We start from the raw sequence: 19729 nt of genomic DNA, 5'->3' as shown, positions 1-19729 counted from the left end.
AGAGGGAGGGGAAATTTTGGAAAAATGAATACAAGGGATAATGTTATATAAAAAAAATGTTCTATATTTTAAACATGTTTAACATATATTGGATTACTTGCCATCTAGGGGAAGAAGGGGGAATTTGGAACACAAGATTTTGCAAGGGTTAATCCTGAAAAATTATCCATGCATGTGTTTTGAAAATAAAAACCTTAATAAAAAAAGAAAAAAGTCCTCTTTTTTTTTTCCATATAACAGATATGAAGTCTACGTGACTCGTTAACACAGTTGTATATAAGAAGTGGGGAATTTCTATTGTGATGGAGCAATGACATCCAACTATCTATAAAGCCAGGGAGTAAGAGGATTCAGGTCCTTTTTTCAGGCATTTTTCTTTTTCTGAGGATTAGGGAGAATGAAGTATTCCTTAAAAGAAGGGAAGGAAACTAAAGAAAAAAGATGTGGGGCAGCTAGGTGGCGCAGTGGATAGAGCACCAGCCTTGAATTCAGGAGGACCCGAGTTCAAATCTGGTCTCAGATACTTAACACTTCCTAGCTGTGACCCAGGCAAGTCACTTAGCCCCAGCCTCAGGGGAAAAAAAAAAATGTTAAGTGCATGAGAGAACTCTCATCTGTGTCAGGGGGATTTTGCAATGTAGAATAATATGACAGAGAAGAAAGGGAAGAATCTTTTAACATTTGGAGCTATATACAAGAGGATCTTCTCATACAAAAGGGAACTGGAACATCTCTGGAGGAAGCAACTTTTCATGCTTTAAAGAACAAGATGGATCTCCAGACTTCTTCAAGTGAGAGGGATAACGACAAGCAGAATAATAGTAGTAGGGGGTAAAATTAGAGAACACTCTGCTGAAGAGCATCAAGGCAACAGCTTGTCAAATTACAACACAGAAGTATCTGCCCTCATCCTGGGCTGTGTTTTCATGACATGATGGAACACCCCCAAAGCGTTGTCCAACTTGATGGCCTCTTTCCACTTAACAGTGATTCGTGTAAGGACAATTGGTGTTAATAAAAGGAATCTGGAAAGCAGGACAAAGATTAGACTGGGAACAGACAATGCTTTCTAAATATAACAGCCGCCTGAAGGCAAGGGTGTGCAAGAGATATAAAGAAAAGATAGAGTTTGGGCTACTGAATATTTGGGATTGAGAAGGATGAAGAGAAAGGGTTATCTCACTTGCTAATTATTAGTAACTTTGAACATTAGTAACTTTTAGTAATTAGTAAGATTAGAGATCATTAGTAACTTTGTAAATAATTTCAATTGAATGATGAGGTAGGTCTGAAGTCAGATTGCAAAGGACTTGAGAGTGAAATTAGTAGCAAGTGTAGGCAGCTTTTTAAAAATTTGGCTGATCTTTTTGTTGTAGCTAGAAACTGGAAGTTGAATGGATGTCCATCAATTGGAGAATGGTTGGGTAAATTGTGGTATATGAAGGTTATGGAATATTATTGCTCTGTAAGAAATGACCAGCAGGAGGAATACAGAGAGGCCTGGAGAGACTTAAATCAACTGATGCTGAGTGAAATGAGCAGAACCAGAAGATCACTATACACTTCAACAACAATACTGTATGAGGATGTATTCTGATGGAAGTGGATATCTTCAACACAGAGAAGATCCAACTCACTTCCAGTTGATCAATGATGGACAGAAATAACTACACCCAGAGAAGGAACACTGGGAAGTGAATGTAAATTGTTAGCACTACTGTCTATCTACCCAGGTTACTTATACCTTCGGAAGCTAATAATTAATGTGCAACAAGAAAATGGTATTTACACACATATATTGTATCTAGGTTATATTGTAACACATGTAAAATGTATGGGATTACCTGCCATGGGGGGAGGGAGTGGAGGGAGGGAGGAGAAAATTTGGAAAAATGAATTAAAAAAAAATTAAAAAATAAAAAAATATATAAAAATGTGGCTGAGAAGGGGAAGAAAAAACAGATGTTGGCTTCTGGGAGTTTTGATTTTAAACTTCATAAAGAATAGTTTTTCTCCTAAAGATGAAAGTTGGTGAGATTTGTAGGATACAGGGAAGTAAGTAATGAGATTGAAAATATAGAGAAAACTGATTATGGGGGCAATTTGTTCAAAGAGGAACTAGATAGGATTAGTTATATGTAGAAGAATTAATCTTTGAAAAGAAACTGGAATAAAGGAGATAACTGGGAATTATATCAAGCACTTGTGAGATTGTGAAGGGAAAGTGAATGGTGAATGGCTCAGTTTCGGTGGGAAGCTTGAGGAGAGAAGATTTGGAACAGCTACTGTGGGGAGTGGGAGAGAATCAATTAAGAAGGAATGAAGAATGACTTTTTGCGATGGGAGCATCATATTAAAATTAAGATGAGCTTGGGAACTTGTAATCATAATTGCATGACTCTCCAGCTCTGCTCAGCAGTACATGAAAAAAAAAAATAAAGGAGGCAGATGGTGAGAGTATATAATCCAAGATTTGGTATGGATAACTATCCAAATCCAGCAAGGGATTTGAGAGTAAAATGTAGAGCAGTTTACCTAAGGGTTTGCAACTGGGAAGGAAAAAAAAGTGAAGCCAGAGGAAGGGAAATGGATTGTTAATTTATTGAGGGATGGATTGCAGATGAGTTGGCCATCTGCATTAGTGGAGGGAATTTTCATACTAGAAATTCCTTTTATTAATGAAATCAGGTTTGGATTATAAAGAGTGGGTGCATCTTATTAAAAAGGAATGGCATAAAAAGGAGTAGACAGTGTATGACATGTATATATTCATGGATGAAGATTGAGAGAAATAATAGTGAAGAGTTTTCTGGTGAAGAACAAGGATAGAAAATAATATTATAGGGGCAAATTTGAGATCACCAAGACAGAAGGAACTGATAAGAGAGATTTAGGAAGTGTTTAAAAAAAAACAACAAAAAAAAAAAACTTGGTATGAAGACCATAACACAGAAGTAGATGGAGAATTTCAATCATTTGGACAGAGATAATCTTGGAGCTGGAAGAAACTTGAGATTATTTTATTTAATCTCTTTTTACAGATAAGAAAACTGTGGTACAGAAAGAAGGGATTTCCCAAAGATAACATAAGGTCTTGTGATTCTAAATCCAGTACTCTTTCCACTGGGTCACGTTTCTATTGAGGATTCTCTTAAGGAAAAAAAGAATAGTTGATAAATTTGTAAGCTTCCTTACCAGTAAAATGGAAATCATCTTTCAAAAAAGTGGAGGAAGCAATAAAGACAACTGTTAATCTGGACCCAATTATGGTCAAGAAGAAACAATCTGTTGCTTGGGTAGAAATAATGGCAATCTAAAGAGGGCGTGAATGTTCCATTTTAGAATTTGTGATAGAGAGGAAAGGGACATAATTTGACACACAGTCTAGATTATAAATTTCAAAAGGTTCTGATAAAGGATAAGTGATATATTATGATCTGCTATTTTGAAGGAGATATTTTAGCCCAAGTGGATTGGAAGCACTCCAGAATAAAATTCCAAAGATACATATAGACATAATTCCATGAGGAGCAGAGGTGCCTAGAGACAAGAAGTGGATGTAAAAGGAGCTTTGTTCATTAACCCAAGATTTTAAAAAGACATATTGGGGGAAAAAAAAAAAAAGACATATTGGGAAGATAAGATGAATCACTGAAGAGATGAAGGCAAGAGTAGCGTCATCCTATAAGAATTGTGGCAATAGCACTAACACCCTAAAATAAAGTCAGGCTGGCAATAAATGATAAAGACACAGAAGGGATTGTGTTGTTTAAAAATACTGAGTGCAAGAGGAAGATCAAAGATGTAATAAAACCCTTTAGTGTGGATAACAATGATGGGGAAAAGGCTGAATTATTCAACTCTTTATTTTCTCTCACAAGGAGAATTATCTTTGGATAAGAAAGGATAATTATAACTAGGGAGTAAATTCCAAGAGAAGTCAGATGGTCAGACAGTATATATCACCTTCCAGGGAATTCAAGTGACCAACTTTGAACAAATGATATCCTGGGTTACTGAAAGTGCTAAGAGATGTGATCTTTAAATAGCTTTCAGTGATTTCTGAACTATTTTGAAGAATGAGACTGGAGGTCAACTGTCCTAATTCACCCTAAAAGGGAAAGTGGTGAAGTCTGCAAACAGCCAACCAAGGAGTCTGAAAAATTCTTGGAAAAAATTTAGGCCACATTTAAGTGTATGTGGTAGTTAATCCACATAAACCTTGGAATTCTTGTCCTGGAATTTAGAACCTTTCCCATTCTCTAGGAATAGGGTATACACTATCTTGTTTGTGGTAGTGAGTTCTCCATCACTAGATATCAAGTGAAAGCTTGTGATAGTGTAGAAGGAAGTTAATCAAGTATGGTGTGACATAATACACACACACACACACACACACACACACACACACACACACACACACACACACACACATTTGTATTCAGAACATAAGAACACTGCCACTCCAGATTGAAGCTTCTTTGCATTTTACTATTCTAGCATTTAGCTAGAGTCTCAAAGCTTTCAGAATTCAAATCCATTCATATGGACCAAATTTTAATACCAAATGAACATTAAATAGCTCTTTTTCAAATTTTTTACGTCAGTTAAGCCTCAAAGGTTGCATAGCAACAGGAGAGCTGATCCATGCCGGTGGATACTTTAAGCTAATTCTATCTAAAATAGAAATTACAGTTTTCATAGAATTATGACTTATTGGAAGCACACTGTAATTCTGTGAACTAAAATAAAAACCTTAAATTCATAACCAGAAAAGAGCTATCTAAAGAAGGGATATACTCTTAAAAAATTAATGGTGTTTCACAGACTCCACGGTGCATGTGAAGGATGATGTCAAATTACTGTAGAATATTCCTTTGATCCTACAGAAATGTATCTTTTGTGGGGCTTGTTCTCATTCTTCTTAATTTTTGTACCATTTAGACACAATGGATGCCATTTAGAGCTGGAGGACTTGGGCTCACGTCCTAGCTCAGGCACTTCTTACTGGAATCACCTTAATATTTCTTCATCTATAAATGAGGAGGCTGAAGGTGGTTCCAACTCTTAAATCTATGAGCCTCCGAGGGATTGGCTCCTGCCCCAGCTAGTGTTCTGAGCAGTCCCCATTCTTGCATGATCATACCTCAGACTCAGGCAGCAAGTTCCTGGGGAAGGACATCCCCTTCTGGGAAACTACCTGGCTCCCTCTTGCTCCCCACTAAGTTCATCCTCCTTGAATGACTCTGTAAACCAATGGCACTGGCCTCCCTTTCCTGTTTTTTTCCCCCCAGAACACCGTATCTACCAATTCCATTGAGGGAGAGGGTGAATTTCCTGTTAAGTAGGTTGGCAAATGACACTAACTAAAGGTATCAGTTCATTTTCATCTGGTTAGTAATGCCATTGATCAGCCTTCCAAAAAAATCCCTCAGAATGGAAAAGGTGAGAATATATTTTCATTTAAAGCTTGTTTTATATGTTCATTGTTTCACTTGGCTAGGACAATTGGGCATTTATTCCACCAGGACTTTTGTGTTCTTGGGTGGAATCTGGAACCTCGGGACTGATTTCAGTACCCAGCAACATGTCAAAGTGGGGAGGGCCCTTTTTTTCCTCCTTTAGAAAACATACCTGGAAATGAGTTGTTGACAAGAAGTCAAATTGGTGTTTACATTGAATAATGGAGATTCTTTTCATTTTAAAATGAAATTCTTAAGGAAACTATTTGTCTAAGAACACAGTCAACTAAGGTACATAGTTATATGGAAATTGGAAAAAAACAAAACAAAAACAAACAAACATAAAACAACCCTCTCCTTATAATCTCTAAAGAGTTCATAGAAAGAGAACTTTGGAGTCTTCCCCAAAAGGTGGGAGCTGAAAAGAATGGAGAGCAAAACTATTTCTTCAATGCTGAAAAGCATAAAAATATGTCAGGGCTGACATCCATGCAGCCCTTTACATGTATTTTTTTTCTCTGATTCCATGAGGTCAGTTCTCTAAGTACCATGACTCCTGTGCTATGTATAAAGAACCTGAAAGTTTTTGAGGGCATGGGGACCGTGGGACGCAGAGCCCAAGAGTACTAGGCTTGGAGTCAGGAACACCTGAGTTCTAATCATGAGTCAGACCCTAGCTATGGAACCTTTTCTCAGCCTCAGTCTGGACACCATGGCCCCTTCCAGCTCAGAATCTCTGATCTGCTTATGGGTGCACAGACCTGAAGGTCAGAAGTGGGGTTTTCTACTCTCCCGATTTCCCATCCAACTATACCACAACATCCCCATAAAGGACATTGGGGATTTCCTCTTAAGTCTTATATATAAAGATTCCTGCAGAAACAAAGTTTTCATTACAAGAAACTTTTTTTTTTTTTATAGGACTTGTGAACATGTTATTTTGGAGAGACAGAATTTGTATACATGAGTAATTCAGACTATTTGTATACTAATGGAGAACATTACAGCAATATAAAAGGGACTACAAATGCATTTTGTAGAATGAAAACCAAAGACCATGAACTTTTTTTTTTTTAATATTATCTATATAAAAAATAACGAGCGATTTACAGTTTTCTCTCTCTAATCAGAACCTCAAGTATATATAAAGGTACTGTACAATATATAAACATTTACAACCAGCACGTCCATTTTTGCTTAGCGTTCCAAGGCCATGTTGCTAAGTCATGATACATTAAGTACAGAGACAGGTTCTTAGAAAGGAAGAGCCACATCAGACCAACAACATATGACATTAAAGTTATGTCACAGTTAACAACAAAAGAAATAGTCATTGTAGAGTTGTGGACTATAGGGAAAATAAACCGGTGGCATTAGATGCTTAGCCTATAGCATAGCTCCTAATTATGTTCTATAATCAAAAGGGTATGAGAAGTGTGTGCATATAACTCTTAATGAAAAAGAGATCCAAAAAATTTCACTCAAGGAGACATTTCATATCTACAGTGGTTAAATTCAGAAATATTAAAGAGCTTCACAGTCAAACTCTAAGAGAGAAGGCTTTGTGAATGGTGGTGTATCCTGTAGTGACAAGATAGACTGAGTGTGATGTTGTTATAGGACAAGTAAAATGCCACGTAAAAACTACATATTGTGAAAGTTTTGGTTTTTTTTAAATGTATATTTGCTATTGAATTTTTTTAGGGAACTGAAAAAACCTATAGCTATTTTATATATTGAAAACTGCATCTAGCCCTACCTTCCATCTGAGCTAGTTTTGTTTGACTGGATTCTAAAAAAAAATTTTTTTTAAAAGTACACAAGCTGAGCACACATCTCCTATTGAAGAAGCTGGTACCTACGGAAACTTAACAGGAAAAGTCCAAGTAGATAAGTGTTCTCTACTCTTGATACACATTACCCTGCTATCTGCAAATTGGATGGGGCTCTTTTGGTTCTCCTCTTTGAGAGGAAGGAACTCCACAAAGTTCATGTCAATGTTCTCTCACTCCTGGAGTTTCTATAAATGATGAACCTCATTCAAGGGTTATCAAATAAACTGATACTCAATTTTTGTATGAATGCTTTAACTAATCTAATGATTAGAGCCCCATGTAAGCCTCCAAAATTTCTTGATTTTTCAGCCATGTCCATTTTAAAATATAATGACATTTAGTACCAACTATTCAAAAACAAAGAAATGATAGTATATTGCCTTAATCAGTTAATAAGAAATATTTCACATGCTTATTTATAATATCATTATGAAATAAAAGAAAAAGAGGCAGTATGATCCTGAGGTACTTTAACTATATCCAGTTGAAGAAAACAGGAAGTAAGCTTTTTATTGCTTAATGTACTTCCTTAATGATTTTGGACTAAAAAATTATAGTAACAATGTATTTTAACAGTTAAAGAGTTGTTGGAAGCATCTTAAATAATTAGGCAAAAAAAAAAATGTTTAATTGTTTTCCAGAGGTTCAAACATTGGCTTGAATCAATATATTTTTCCTTTAAAAGTGATGGTGATTTGGGGCTCTATTAAATAAAAAAAAATCTATTGAAAAACCAGTTGGAGGAATGGGGGTGGGGAGACTGTCAGTGGCTTTTTGAAAAGACCATTATCACCTTTCAATGATGAATTAACAGAACCTCCTCTTTGATGATCAGCAAGAACGCAAATATTTCTTTCTGTAAACATGCAACATGCTATTGAAAACATTGACTTCCAAACCAAATTTTGCTTTTCCATTGCTGCAGAAATGTCAGAGGAGGCTAAAACAGACAAGATACAGTAGATAAATTGGCACAAGGACAAGAAATGAGTCATGGTCACATTGGCAATATAGACATTTTGTTCAGACACTCACACTACAATCCGAAAGCCTTACAAGTGCAATGGCAAATGAGCAGCAGTAGACCACCTTCCTGAAGGTCAGGGACATCAGCTAGGGGAGAGAGAAAGGAGGGACAGGGAGGTGGATTCTGAGCAATCTTGGAAGTCCTTCATGCAGCTTAGTCAACTTAGGGATCAAATTAAAATGTGTGGTTTATGCCTATTCATAGACTTTTTTGAAAATTGCTGCTTTTCTTTTTAAACAAAAAAAGAGAACATTCTTCTTTTCCATTTTAGACAGTTAGAGACGTTTCTCAGCCACACCAAGGACTCGGTTTGCACTTGGCACTTTCCAAGGTCCGGGTGTTATTGGGACTTTCTTAACTGGAGAAATACTTCCAGGTTTTAACCCCAAACTATCTTTTTTTCTCTCCACTTTCTCTGGGTCTTTTTCTTTCTGTTCTCCTGCCTTGTTCCGAATGTCTGTCTCTTCAGATTCTAACTTTGGTGGCTTTTTTGACATTTTGCTACTCGGTCCTGTTTTGGATTTGCTACAACTTATTTCTCCAGAGTTTGCTTTCTTTCCTTTTTCATTTTCAGCTACTACTTTGCTACCAGGCTCATTGGCTCTTTTGGATGGAAGAGATTTTTCATCCGTTTTCTGGCTTTTTTTCTCCAAGGAATATGCTTCATTTTTTCCAGACTGATTTTGCTGTGGGTCTCTCTTGGAGATGGTTAGTTTTTCCTTCTCATTTTTGGCCACCTCAGTATTTTCACCAGGTCGTTTCTCCTGCCCCTCTTGCAACCCAACCTCAGTGGTTAGTTTGTCTCTGAGTACTTCCGTCTTTGGCTGCTTTTGGGGGCTAACAGATCTTCCTCTAGGTTTTCTTGACTTTTCTTTTCCAGAACCTTCATTAGTGCCAACTTGTAAATTTTTATTTTCCCTTTTTTTGGGGCTCACGGACCGATCTTTGGGTCTTCTTTTTGGGTCACCCTTTAAAGGACTGGCTATTTTTTCTCCATGGTCTCCTGAAGGTCTGTTAACTGTCTTTTTGGGACTAACAGATCTGCCTCTTCTTGCAACATCATTTTCAATTTCCTGATGAATTCTTTTCTCACCATGCCCTTGACTACTGGGTTGAATCTTTTTATTCACATTTTTTTGGACAGAAGATTGATGCTTTATTTCAGAATTGTTTTCATTCGTAGGACTTTTCTTTACTGGAAGAGTATCCTTTAATTCTTCTACCTTTTCACATATCTGAATTCTCATTAAAGCTTCTTCGGATACTGGTACATGAGAAATTTCAAATATGGAAGTAGAATATAAAGATGGGAGATATGGTGACTGTTCATCATAAATTATGCTTGAAGATGAAGGATTAAAAATATCCCAATCACCTAAAAACAAATAAATAAAATTAATTTGTTTATAGAGCACTTATTTTCTTTTTAAAGAAATTTCTACAACTTTTGACAGCATTTTAAAAATGTAGCTTAAAATTTAAATCCTTTGTTTATGAGTATTTAAAGATACAAATGTGCAACTGCACAGAACAACAAAGATCTGTGTGTGCATATTTATGTATGTATAAATTAATCAGTAAAAGAATGTGATTGAAAAATAATTTCATGGTAACAGTTTTGGGAAATGAAGAATTTAAATATGGTGAATATGTTTGCTTTAATGACAAGGTCTAGTGTGCAATAAATTTACTGTCAGTGAATATGCAGCCTTCAGACACTGTCAAATTGTTTACTAAAGAGTGTAGGAGGACTGTGTAATTCATTTGCAAGCTGGTAACCAGGTAGATGGAGCCTTTGGGATTAGGGGACAGGAACTTGTAAATAATAACCCTAGCAACAAGCTGTCAAATTTAATGCCAAAAGGAAACTGAAACATGGAGGAGAGGGGAGGAATAGATTTATTGTATTTAATTAAAAAGAAAAAAAAAATAAAAAGAGAGAAATGAATCAAAAGACATGCAAATTTACCAAGTCTTTTTAAGGAAAGACCAAGAAAAGCCCTGAAAGCCTTAATGTTGCTCAGGTTTCACGTAGGAGCAGAGACCGGAAGGAGCCAAACCTGAGGGAGGAAGAGAAAAAGCCTAGGACTAGGTACAAAATCATAGAGCAGTCAGCAAAGATGTCACCAGAATTGTGATTTTTGAGTAGAACATGAAAGAGAATCACAGAACCGAAGGGGACTGAAAGAGCCACGTCCACACTTCCTTCCCTGCCCCCAAAGCACCAGGGAGTGCGGATACCATTCTCCATTTGGCTTCCAGCCCCATCAGACTGGAACAACTTTCAAATGATTTGGGAAACACCACAAAAACCCCTGGGCGCTGAGAAGCAGGGCATGGGGGGTCCTGGCTACAAAGGCCGTGACTTTCTTAACACCAGAGAGATTGAATGACAAATGTGATTGTAAGGAAACGATTTCATTTCTGAAAGGAATTGTCATTTCCTTCACTCAAGAAGGAGGTGGTTCTGATGCCCACAATGGAGACTGAAGCACTACTTCCCAGAAGGAAGCTTCAGACACATCCTTTGGCAGACATTGAGAGGCAGGAGCAGGAAGGGCACCTGACTAAATCAAGAGCCCTGGCTTCCAGGGCCAGCTGTGCTCCTCAGGGCAGGAAGACTACGGGCAAGGCCCTGGGATTCTTGGAGGCCATGTTCTTCTGCTTGGGAGAGTGCTTCAGACTGTGCTGAGCTGGCTCAGCGTGTACTGCTTGTGGTGTTAGGCATTTAAGCAGTGTCCTTCACTGTCCTATTACAATACCATGTCCCATGAAAAGCACTATCTGAAGCTGTGGAAATATTCAAGCTACAAAACAATCAACAAGTTCCATCTGGAATCAGTTTTAGACTCAAGTTATATCCTGACCCCGGCTGGTATTGGTCACTCACCTGTCTCCTGCGATGCCCCCTCCCCTGCTCCCTTCAGCCCCTGCCCAACAGGCCTGTATCCTTACCATGGTCAGGTATCAAGCCAGTGCCCGGCCTCAGCAGCAGCAGAACTTTATTTCCTCCAGCTTGGATCAGCTCAATGGCTCGAGTATGGGTTATACCCTGTGTAGGCTCCCCATTGATTTCAACAATCTGGTCCCCAACCTAGAAAGGAAACAGTCACAGCAGCCAGGTCAACCTGTGGCCTTCTCTCTAAAGCCCACAGGGCCATTTTATCTTGCTTAGTCAACTTTGCTGGCAGCATTTCCTGCTGACCATTCACCCCTGACAGCTGATGAACACTGGGAAGAACCTCAAAATCAAAGAACAGCCACTTTTACTTACTAGTCCACAATTTATCTCAGCAATTTAAAGTTTCAATTTAATCAGGTCTGGTGGAGTTTTTAAATTTTGTTTTGTTTCAAATTGTTTTAAATTAGAGGAGGTATATAATAATGTGGTAGGTTGTCTAGATATTAAGACTCCTGAGATTTATTTCTGTATTTTCCAACAACTGCCAGAATGTCCTATGCCTTAGAAAATGTCACACAAGGGAATGTGACTTAATGTATGATCTCTAAGATCCTTGCCCGAGTTAGTTTCTAAATAATTATTATTGGATGCTGCAAGGACTTCATGCAACTCAATCTCTGAATCTGAAGATGTACTTTTTACACCATCGATGTTATGGTTTCCGCCCGATTTGTTCTGATGATTCTCTAATACGATCATGATTATGCAAAAAGAGCAGCAATCCCCTTATAAGAAAACCATATAATGCATAGCTACTTCAAGGGTGTACAATCCGTCAACACAGGCACTCATTGAAAAGATGCACATTGTCACCATGTGGCACCTTAGCAGACAGTCTTCATGAGTTGTCAGAAAGGTCCAACCCCCTGGAGACAACTCCTTGGTGACCAGGGTCCTTGAGATCTGAGCAGTGCTAACTTGCCCAAGGTCACACAATCAGGATGTCCCTAGATTATCAGCTTAAAAATGGAGGGGACCTCAGAAGCCACGATGTTCTACAATTTGTCCAGAGTCACTAGCTAGTGAGTGTTTGACAGAAAATTTGAACTCAGATCTTCCTAATCTAAGCACAATGCTTTATCCACTGCCCAGGTAGGGGCCATAGGCAGGAAATGAAGGCAAATATTCCCTTAAATCTGGCTTAATAAATGGAAATATGATTACTGAGTCACCTCCAGTCATCTTGAAAAATCATGATAAATGAGAAAAGTACCACAAGATTTGAGATTTTCACAAAAGAGAAAGGAACAACCTGTACACTTTAGGTTCAGGAGCTTGAGTTGGATTTCTGGGAAGATACTAGAACAAATTATTAAAGGGCAGGGTTGGTTTAAACATTTAAAGAGAGGCATGATAATTATAAAGAACTTACATGGTTTCAAGGAGAACAAATCATGCCAGACTAACCTCATTTCTTTTTTTGATGTGATTAATAATACAGTAAATAAAGGTAATATTCATGAATACAGCTTGGTTATATTTTAGCAAAGCTTTTTATAAACTATCTTGTACTATTGTTGTGGTGAAGATGGAGAGAAGCTGACTAGATTAGATGAAAGAATTGCTTCATGAGCTGGATTTAATGGTTCAATATACCTAAGGCAGGAGTTTTCCAGTGCTACATTCATTTCTAGGCACCATGATTTAAAAAGGATACAGATACAGATGGGCTGGAGACCATACAAAAGGAATGGACCAGGATGGTTAAGGGTTGTCAGTCCCAGACATCTGAAGATCAATTTTGCCCATTCTATTTGGCCCCAGCAGAGAAAAGTTCCAAGGAGGCAAGTTAAGCATTGCCTCGACAAGCTCCAAATGGAATAGCTGGCCTCTAGGCCTGAATCCAACAAAATAAAATGCAATGAGGATGGAGTTAAAATTTTACACTTCTGAAGTTGATTTTTTAAACCAAATACAAGATCAAAAGGCAGAGGCAAAGTTAAGACAGGAGTTTGGCTGTTCAGCTAAAAAAAAAAAAAGAACTGGGAGTTTTAGTAGGATTCAAATTTAATAAGAGTCAGCAAGAAGACAAGTTCATACAGAAGAAGCTCAGGAGATCTTGAGCTGCCTCGGTGTAGCCTCAAGGAAAAAGGCAATGGCAATTCTACAGGCTTCTGTGCTAGTCAGACCACACCTGGAGAAAATGGGACTCAAGACCTTTTCTCCTACAACTCCTTTTCTTCCTTTTCTTGAGGGCAGACCACCATTCTTCCAGTCAACAGATTCACCACATTGAAGGAATTCCTCAGATCCAAACAGCTGCAAAATTCTGTCCATTCTATCTTCAAACTATTGCTCCTTTCCCCTCTTCCTCACTTAGTCACTGTCTAGAAATAGGTATGGAGTGATTGCAAGAACTCATGACTAATTAGGATTATTACAAAATTCAGGTTATTGAGTTTCCTTTCCTCTCCTATCCATTCTTTCCCTTTTGCCAAATTTATCATTTTTTTTTTTTCAATTACAAGTGTTTATTTTTCCTCCATTCCCTTGGAGGAAAACTAGATGATAATACAATTTGATAAAGAATTGCTTCCCTGCCTGCCACTGAATAATTTTAAGGAAAAAGAGAACATTCTGGACATTCTGGCAATGTGGAAATTTGTTTTGTTTGATTATATCTATTTGTGGGATTGAGGATAAATTGAAAACAACTTGACAAAATTTTTAATGCTAAATTATTTTGGTACAGCATCAAAATCTTAACAAAATAACAACTGAATCCTTCTCAAAGCACAATTTGAAAATGGTTAACAAAAAAGTATAAAAAATTATTCCAACTGATAATACGATAGCTTTACACTTTCAGGAGTTTATTGCTAGTTAAAATAAAGATGAATATGCTTCAGTTTTACTAGAATAGTACTAGTCTCACGACTGGACCAGAAAGATCTTAAGCCCTGGAAAATCTCACTCTTTGTACCAAGAGTTCCTGCCCCAGAGCCCACTGTCCTCACTGGGGGGTTGCTCCCTCTGTCTAGACACTGGCTCCAGCCAATTCACCTGCTTCCCTAGACTTCTTGCTGACTCCCACACATAAGCACTCATCTTTCCTTGCTCCTCTCCTTCTAGTTTTGAACTATGATAGGTCTTCTTAGCTTCTGTAAATGCTTTCTGTTTTCTTTATTCATTCCTTCCTCCAGTCTTCTTCCCATGTTTCTAGGGCTCTTTGTCTGATATCTCTCTCATCCTTGCCATTTGTGTACTTGTTATATCCTTCAGTAGAATATAAAACTCCTTGTAGGCAGGAACTGGGAATTTTTATCTTGGTATCTCCAAGAATTAGCTTTGCATATATGAGGTACTTAATAATTTTTTGTGGAAATGAAGTCACTTCACCTGAGACTCATTTTCCTTATCTATAAAATGGGGTTGTTGTGAGAAAAATGCTTTATAAATCTGAAAAAGCTAAAAGAACCTTTTCAAAATCTTTCCAAGGCCTATTTTTCTGTAAAAATAAAGTGCCCGAAGTTGTAATTAAACAAACTCACCACTAGGTGTCCTTATTTTTTTTAACATTAGAAGCTTAATCAACCTTTATCCGCAAATACTTTTCATTAAAGAAGGTGGTGAGTGGAGAGTAGGGGGAGGAAATTTTTAAAAAACGTAGGGAAGGGGACATAAATAATCAACCTAGAGCCAAATGCAAATTAAAAGGAACTTGATGTTTCTGATAAAGACATAAAACTGAACATGGAAGAAAGATGATCATTGTTTTTAACCATTAAACCTAACAAGTAAAATGTAGTTCCTTTTTATCACAAGAGGAATGAGAGAAATAATGTGGAAGGAAGGCAAAAAAAGAACAGATTTACAAAGCAATAAGATAGGTAAGAGAGATATATTAGGAATCAGGAAAAGACAACGATTGTTCTTCAGATAATATTGCTTTCACTCTAGACAGAGATGCTGCTTCCATGGGAATGCCTTCAGAACACTGCTGACGGCATGGCCAGGAGCAGCCTCTTTGTTACAGTCTGCAGAGCCAAGGGTGGGGGGGGGGGTGGGGGGTGGGGGGTTGAGGCTAGCCTTTTTCTTTGGATGTTTCTCTTGTGGATTTTTGAAATCCTTCACTTACTCTATACGGTGAAAGACAATGAAGTAAAGGGAAAGGCCTTGGGACCTTCTGAGATAATGCAAAGCTGGAATGGGCTTTGGGCTCTGTGTATGTTCTGTTCTATTTTAGGTGAAAGGATGGGAGTCCTTGAGCTTGAGAGTTTGGGAAGGTCAGGAGGGCACTGAGCCTGGCCTTCCAGAGTCTGAGCTTGGTAGCCAGGGTGGTCTCAGGCCCAGAGGAACAAGTAGGAAACAAAGACTCATTTGGAGGTCACGCAACGTCTGGGTCCCAACTTAGTGGGGCAATGTTAAATAGGAATTTATCTAAAGTTGTCCCTCGTAGGTGAGGAGAGCAGGACAATTGTTCCTGCCAGCTTTCTTGCTATGCTTTCAAAGTAAGTGTCCCTTTGTACAACTTAGTAGGTGGTTAAATGGTGAAACAGAACTGAGACCTATGCATTGAACCCTACTGGAAGGGATCGTGAGCCCAGCTGGTCAGAAGTTGTGGATCTGGAAAGAATGCTGGGACAATACAGAACCTAAAAGTGAACGTGCAACGCCTAGCCACAGAACTGCAAATGCAAACTGCTTCATGCTTATATGCCCAAGTTTCAACCTCCACAGAGAAGATAATAATAATTAGGACTTGTGTTACCACTTGGAATTTCCAAGTTTTTTGGTTGTTGTTAAAGGTCTATCTGTGATACTTTGTAGGCTTTTAAATCATTTTTTACATGTGAAATAAATAGTTCTCCTTTGCTTGATCTAAGTTTTACACTGAGCACTTTCTACTTCCCTCTTTTTGTGGAGATTTTAGACATGAACCAAGGTCCTAAATGTCAAGTAATTTGTGGTGGCAAGGAACTCTAGGTTTCAGGGACACCCATCAATTGAGGAATGGCTGATCAAAATGAGGAGTACCTTGGGCTACAAAGGACGATAAGCTCAATGGTTTTAGCAAAGCATGGAGAGACTTCCATGAAATAATGTAAGGGCAAAATGAGAAAAGAAAACACTGAATACGATAACAGCAGTATTGTTTTAAGAACAACTTTGAGCAACCAAATCATTCTGACTGAAGGAACATACTGTTCGCATCCAGAAAATAATATTAGTGTGGTGTAGGAAATGATGAGCTGGGAGATTTAGAAAAACATGGAAAGACTTGGATTTATGAAGGAAGATGCTATCTACCTTTAGAGAAACAGATGATAGGAAATAATAAGTACAGTATACAGGTTTATGGATATCTATGTATGTGTGTATATACACACATATAGATATCCATGCTTAACTGTAGCCTTATTTAGGATGCAAGGGGGGGGAAGGGAGGGGAAACAACTGAAAAGTACACAGCAGAGAACAAAAGAAATCCAATAAGAAAGCAAGGAGAAGCAGGGCAGCTTTGAAATAATGTGTAGTATTTCTTATATAGGTTTTCTTGAAATGAAAATTTATTGTTTTATATTAAATACTCTGATATTCTGATGACATAAAAGAAATTCGTCTGATAAGGAAGAAAAAGAGTCCTATCCAGCTGCATGGCCACAATTTAGGCCTAGGGCAGGGATAAGGCCAGACTGTGAAATCATTTGCTAAGGCCCTGAGGAGCTAGAAGCTAGGTACCACGACCTCCCATTGCCTGAGTTCTATAAGTGGATCATTTTGTATGGCCCGCAAACAATGTTAGAAATATTCAAATGGTCTTTGGTAGAAAAAAGGTTCCTCATCCCTGGTCTAGTGGCTGGCCTCTCAGTCTCAAGTTTCTCATCTGTACAATGGAGACCATTCTACTCCCATGTCCAGTCCCATTTCCTCACCTATAAAAATGGCTATTTGGCTTAGATGGTGATGTACTCTTCAGGTTTAAGTCTATGATCCTATCACTCTCTCTTATTATCACTTCTTTTGTTTTTATCCTTAACCAAAAATAAAACAAATCTTGGGTTTTTTTTTTTTTTTTGTTTGTTTTTTGTTTTTTAAACTAGGCCTTGTTGTTTCTTGGAGAAATGAAAAATTCCTCCTTTGGCTGTGTTTCTAAGACCCACTAGTCCTGCCTCTTTCAATTCATGGCAGTATGATGAGTCCCCTCAGGAAGTCCTTTTTGTTAATTCTTTTACTCTTGAAACTCTAATTTGTAAGTGGAAGAAAAAAAGTCTTTTCTTATTGGCCAAAGTCAATTATAACATAACTCTAAAAGAGTACAAGCATCACATTTCACCAAGCAGAACAAAAGTAATCTGAATATCATAATCTGAGGAGTAAGAGAAAAATCAAATGATGATTTATTTTCCTGCTCCCCAGGATCAGTGGCTCTTCTTGGAAAATGTATTCTCTAGCTTCAGAAGTCAGAAGTTTAAGAAGAAAAGTTTTTAAAAAGTGATATAGATAGAGGGCAGAAAATAGAAGCTAACTCACATGAATTCTCCCATCTTTGATGGCAGGACCATCCTCAGCAAGTCGAAGAATGAACAACCCCATGTTATATTCCTTTCCCCCACGAAGACTGAATCCAAAGCCTCTTGGGCCTCTTTCTAGTTCCACTGGATAACAACCAAGGTTCTAAAGCAATGCAGAAGGAAAAAAGAAAAAGACAAACTTGTTTTTGTGTTCTTTTAATGTTAAAATAAACAACTAAAAGTTGAAAAAGTATTATTTACAAATGAGAAACCACACTCAAATGCATTTTTTAAGGAATTCTCTTGTGGAAAAAAACTAGGAATTTCACATGAACAAATACCAAATATTAATGCCATTACTCAAATTAATTTAAACATAATCAGATTTCACTGTCCATAGCTGTCATATGTGGTATGCAGTGGAAAACTATTAAAAAAAAGTTTTTTTTTTTATTTTAATTTTCAGTTTTGAATTCTCTTCTTCCTACCCACTGAGAAGGTTAAGAAACAAGATAACAATTATATATGTGGAATCTTGCCATGTTGTGGGGGAGAAGGACATTCTTCCAAAAGTCATCATTTTGAAAAGCTTGAAGCAGTCTATGACTAATTCTGAGGGAGAAGGTTCCTTTGCTGAAACAGTAGTTAGGCTCCTATTGTCTCATAAGCACTTTCAACCAATAGCTTACCTTTCTTTAATTAGACGGTAAATCCTAGAAGAAGGATTAGCTCCTTAACTTTTATATTCTCTCAGAGTGCCAAGTATAAACTGTATGAGGAGCAATAAAAACTCAAGAAGGAATGTGTTTATTCTCATGTGCTATATTTATACTTTGAATTGCTTGGAGTATAATTATCTTAAAAATGTCACTGACTTAGCAGCCCTAACCATCAGTTAGATATACGTGACACTGGAGTGGGTTTTTAGTTACCTGATTGTGACGATTACCCACAATCGAAATCAAAGCTGTATCAGGCTGGGCAAGGTGCTTGTGGTCAGACCATGACAGCCTGTAAGTCGTGGAAACATCTTTCCCAATTTCACTTTCTAAACCACTTCTGCAAGAGAGAGAAATCAGTAATATAGCATAGTTCACACCCTCAGTAGGGGAAGAGATCTCTTAAGTGTGTTTCGATACATGGAGAATTAGAAAGAGAAACTGGGGTGAGGGCAGATTTATCTCAATTTTATTTAGAGGGCAGCATTCAGTTCTGGTGTTGAAATTTCAGACAAAGTCTTTCTGCCAAAAATATCAGGTCCAATAGTGGTAAAACCAGATGCTGCCCTATTAATTCCTTCCAGCATTTATTTGTCAGGCACGGATCTCTGACTACACTTTAGATGGCACAGAATTTGTCAACTCAGTAATATACCTGAATGGGAGTTAGTGGGCAAAAGATTTTTGGTCCCAAACTGTTTTCTTCACATTCCTAGAAAAATACAGCAAGGAAAACCAACTTGAGATAAAATAGCCTCACCGCTCTCCTGCTGTGTGACCAGCTTGGGTCTGTCCCATGGGTCTGTGCTGAAGTGCTGGACTTTGCCTGGCCGAATTTGTTCCTGATGGTGGACCATGATGTTCTGTTCAATAGTGAAAACAAAGGGATTTAAAGTCTGTGACTGAAGATGTAAAACTAAAGAATGTGCCAGTGAGACAAGAACTAATGACACTTGAATTTTTTACTTCAATAAGACAAGAATTAATGATTCTTGAATTTTTGATTTCAATATAAGCAGTACTGTGGCCGGCTACCTACAATCCGAACATGAGAATTTTTTTCTACTAGTTTTTGATTAATGCGTATATTTCATGAGTGCAACGGAAACAGGTTTCCTAGTATACATTTTTTCTCCTCTTTATTTATTTATTTATTTTTGCTGAGGCAATTGGGGGTTAAGTGACTTGCCCAAACTCACAGCTAGGAAGTGTTAAGTATCTGAGGCCAGATTTGAACTCAGGTCCTCCTAATTTTAGGGTTGGCGTTCT

At 37.7% G+C, this 19729-nt stretch overlaps 1 protein-coding gene across 1 annotated transcript in view; it reads right to left on the bottom strand.

Moving 5' to 3' along the window:
- Positions 1-8294: 8294 nt before the first annotated feature.
- MAGI3 (membrane associated guanylate kinase, WW and PDZ domain containing 3) overlaps positions 8295-19729 on the bottom strand; it is a 225221-nt gene continuing 213786 nt past the window's right edge. The window contains 5 exon segments of the mRNA XM_074263089.1: positions 8295-9699; positions 11280-11418; positions 17761-17904; positions 18674-18800; positions 19221-19323. Coding sequence (XP_074119190.1) covers positions 8600-9699; positions 11280-11418; positions 17761-17904; positions 18674-18800; positions 19221-19323 — 1613 coding nt within the window. The 3' untranslated portion in view covers positions 8295-8599.

Source organism: Sminthopsis crassicaudata, chromosome 4 (genome assembly GCF_048593235.1).
Source record: "Sminthopsis crassicaudata isolate SCR6 chromosome 4, ASM4859323v1, whole genome shotgun sequence".
Taxonomy (NCBI): domain Eukaryota; kingdom Metazoa; phylum Chordata; class Mammalia; order Dasyuromorphia; family Dasyuridae; genus Sminthopsis; species Sminthopsis crassicaudata.
The sequence above is the reverse complement of the archived record's forward strand: the minus strand, read 5'-3'. Positions and strand labels throughout refer to the sequence as shown.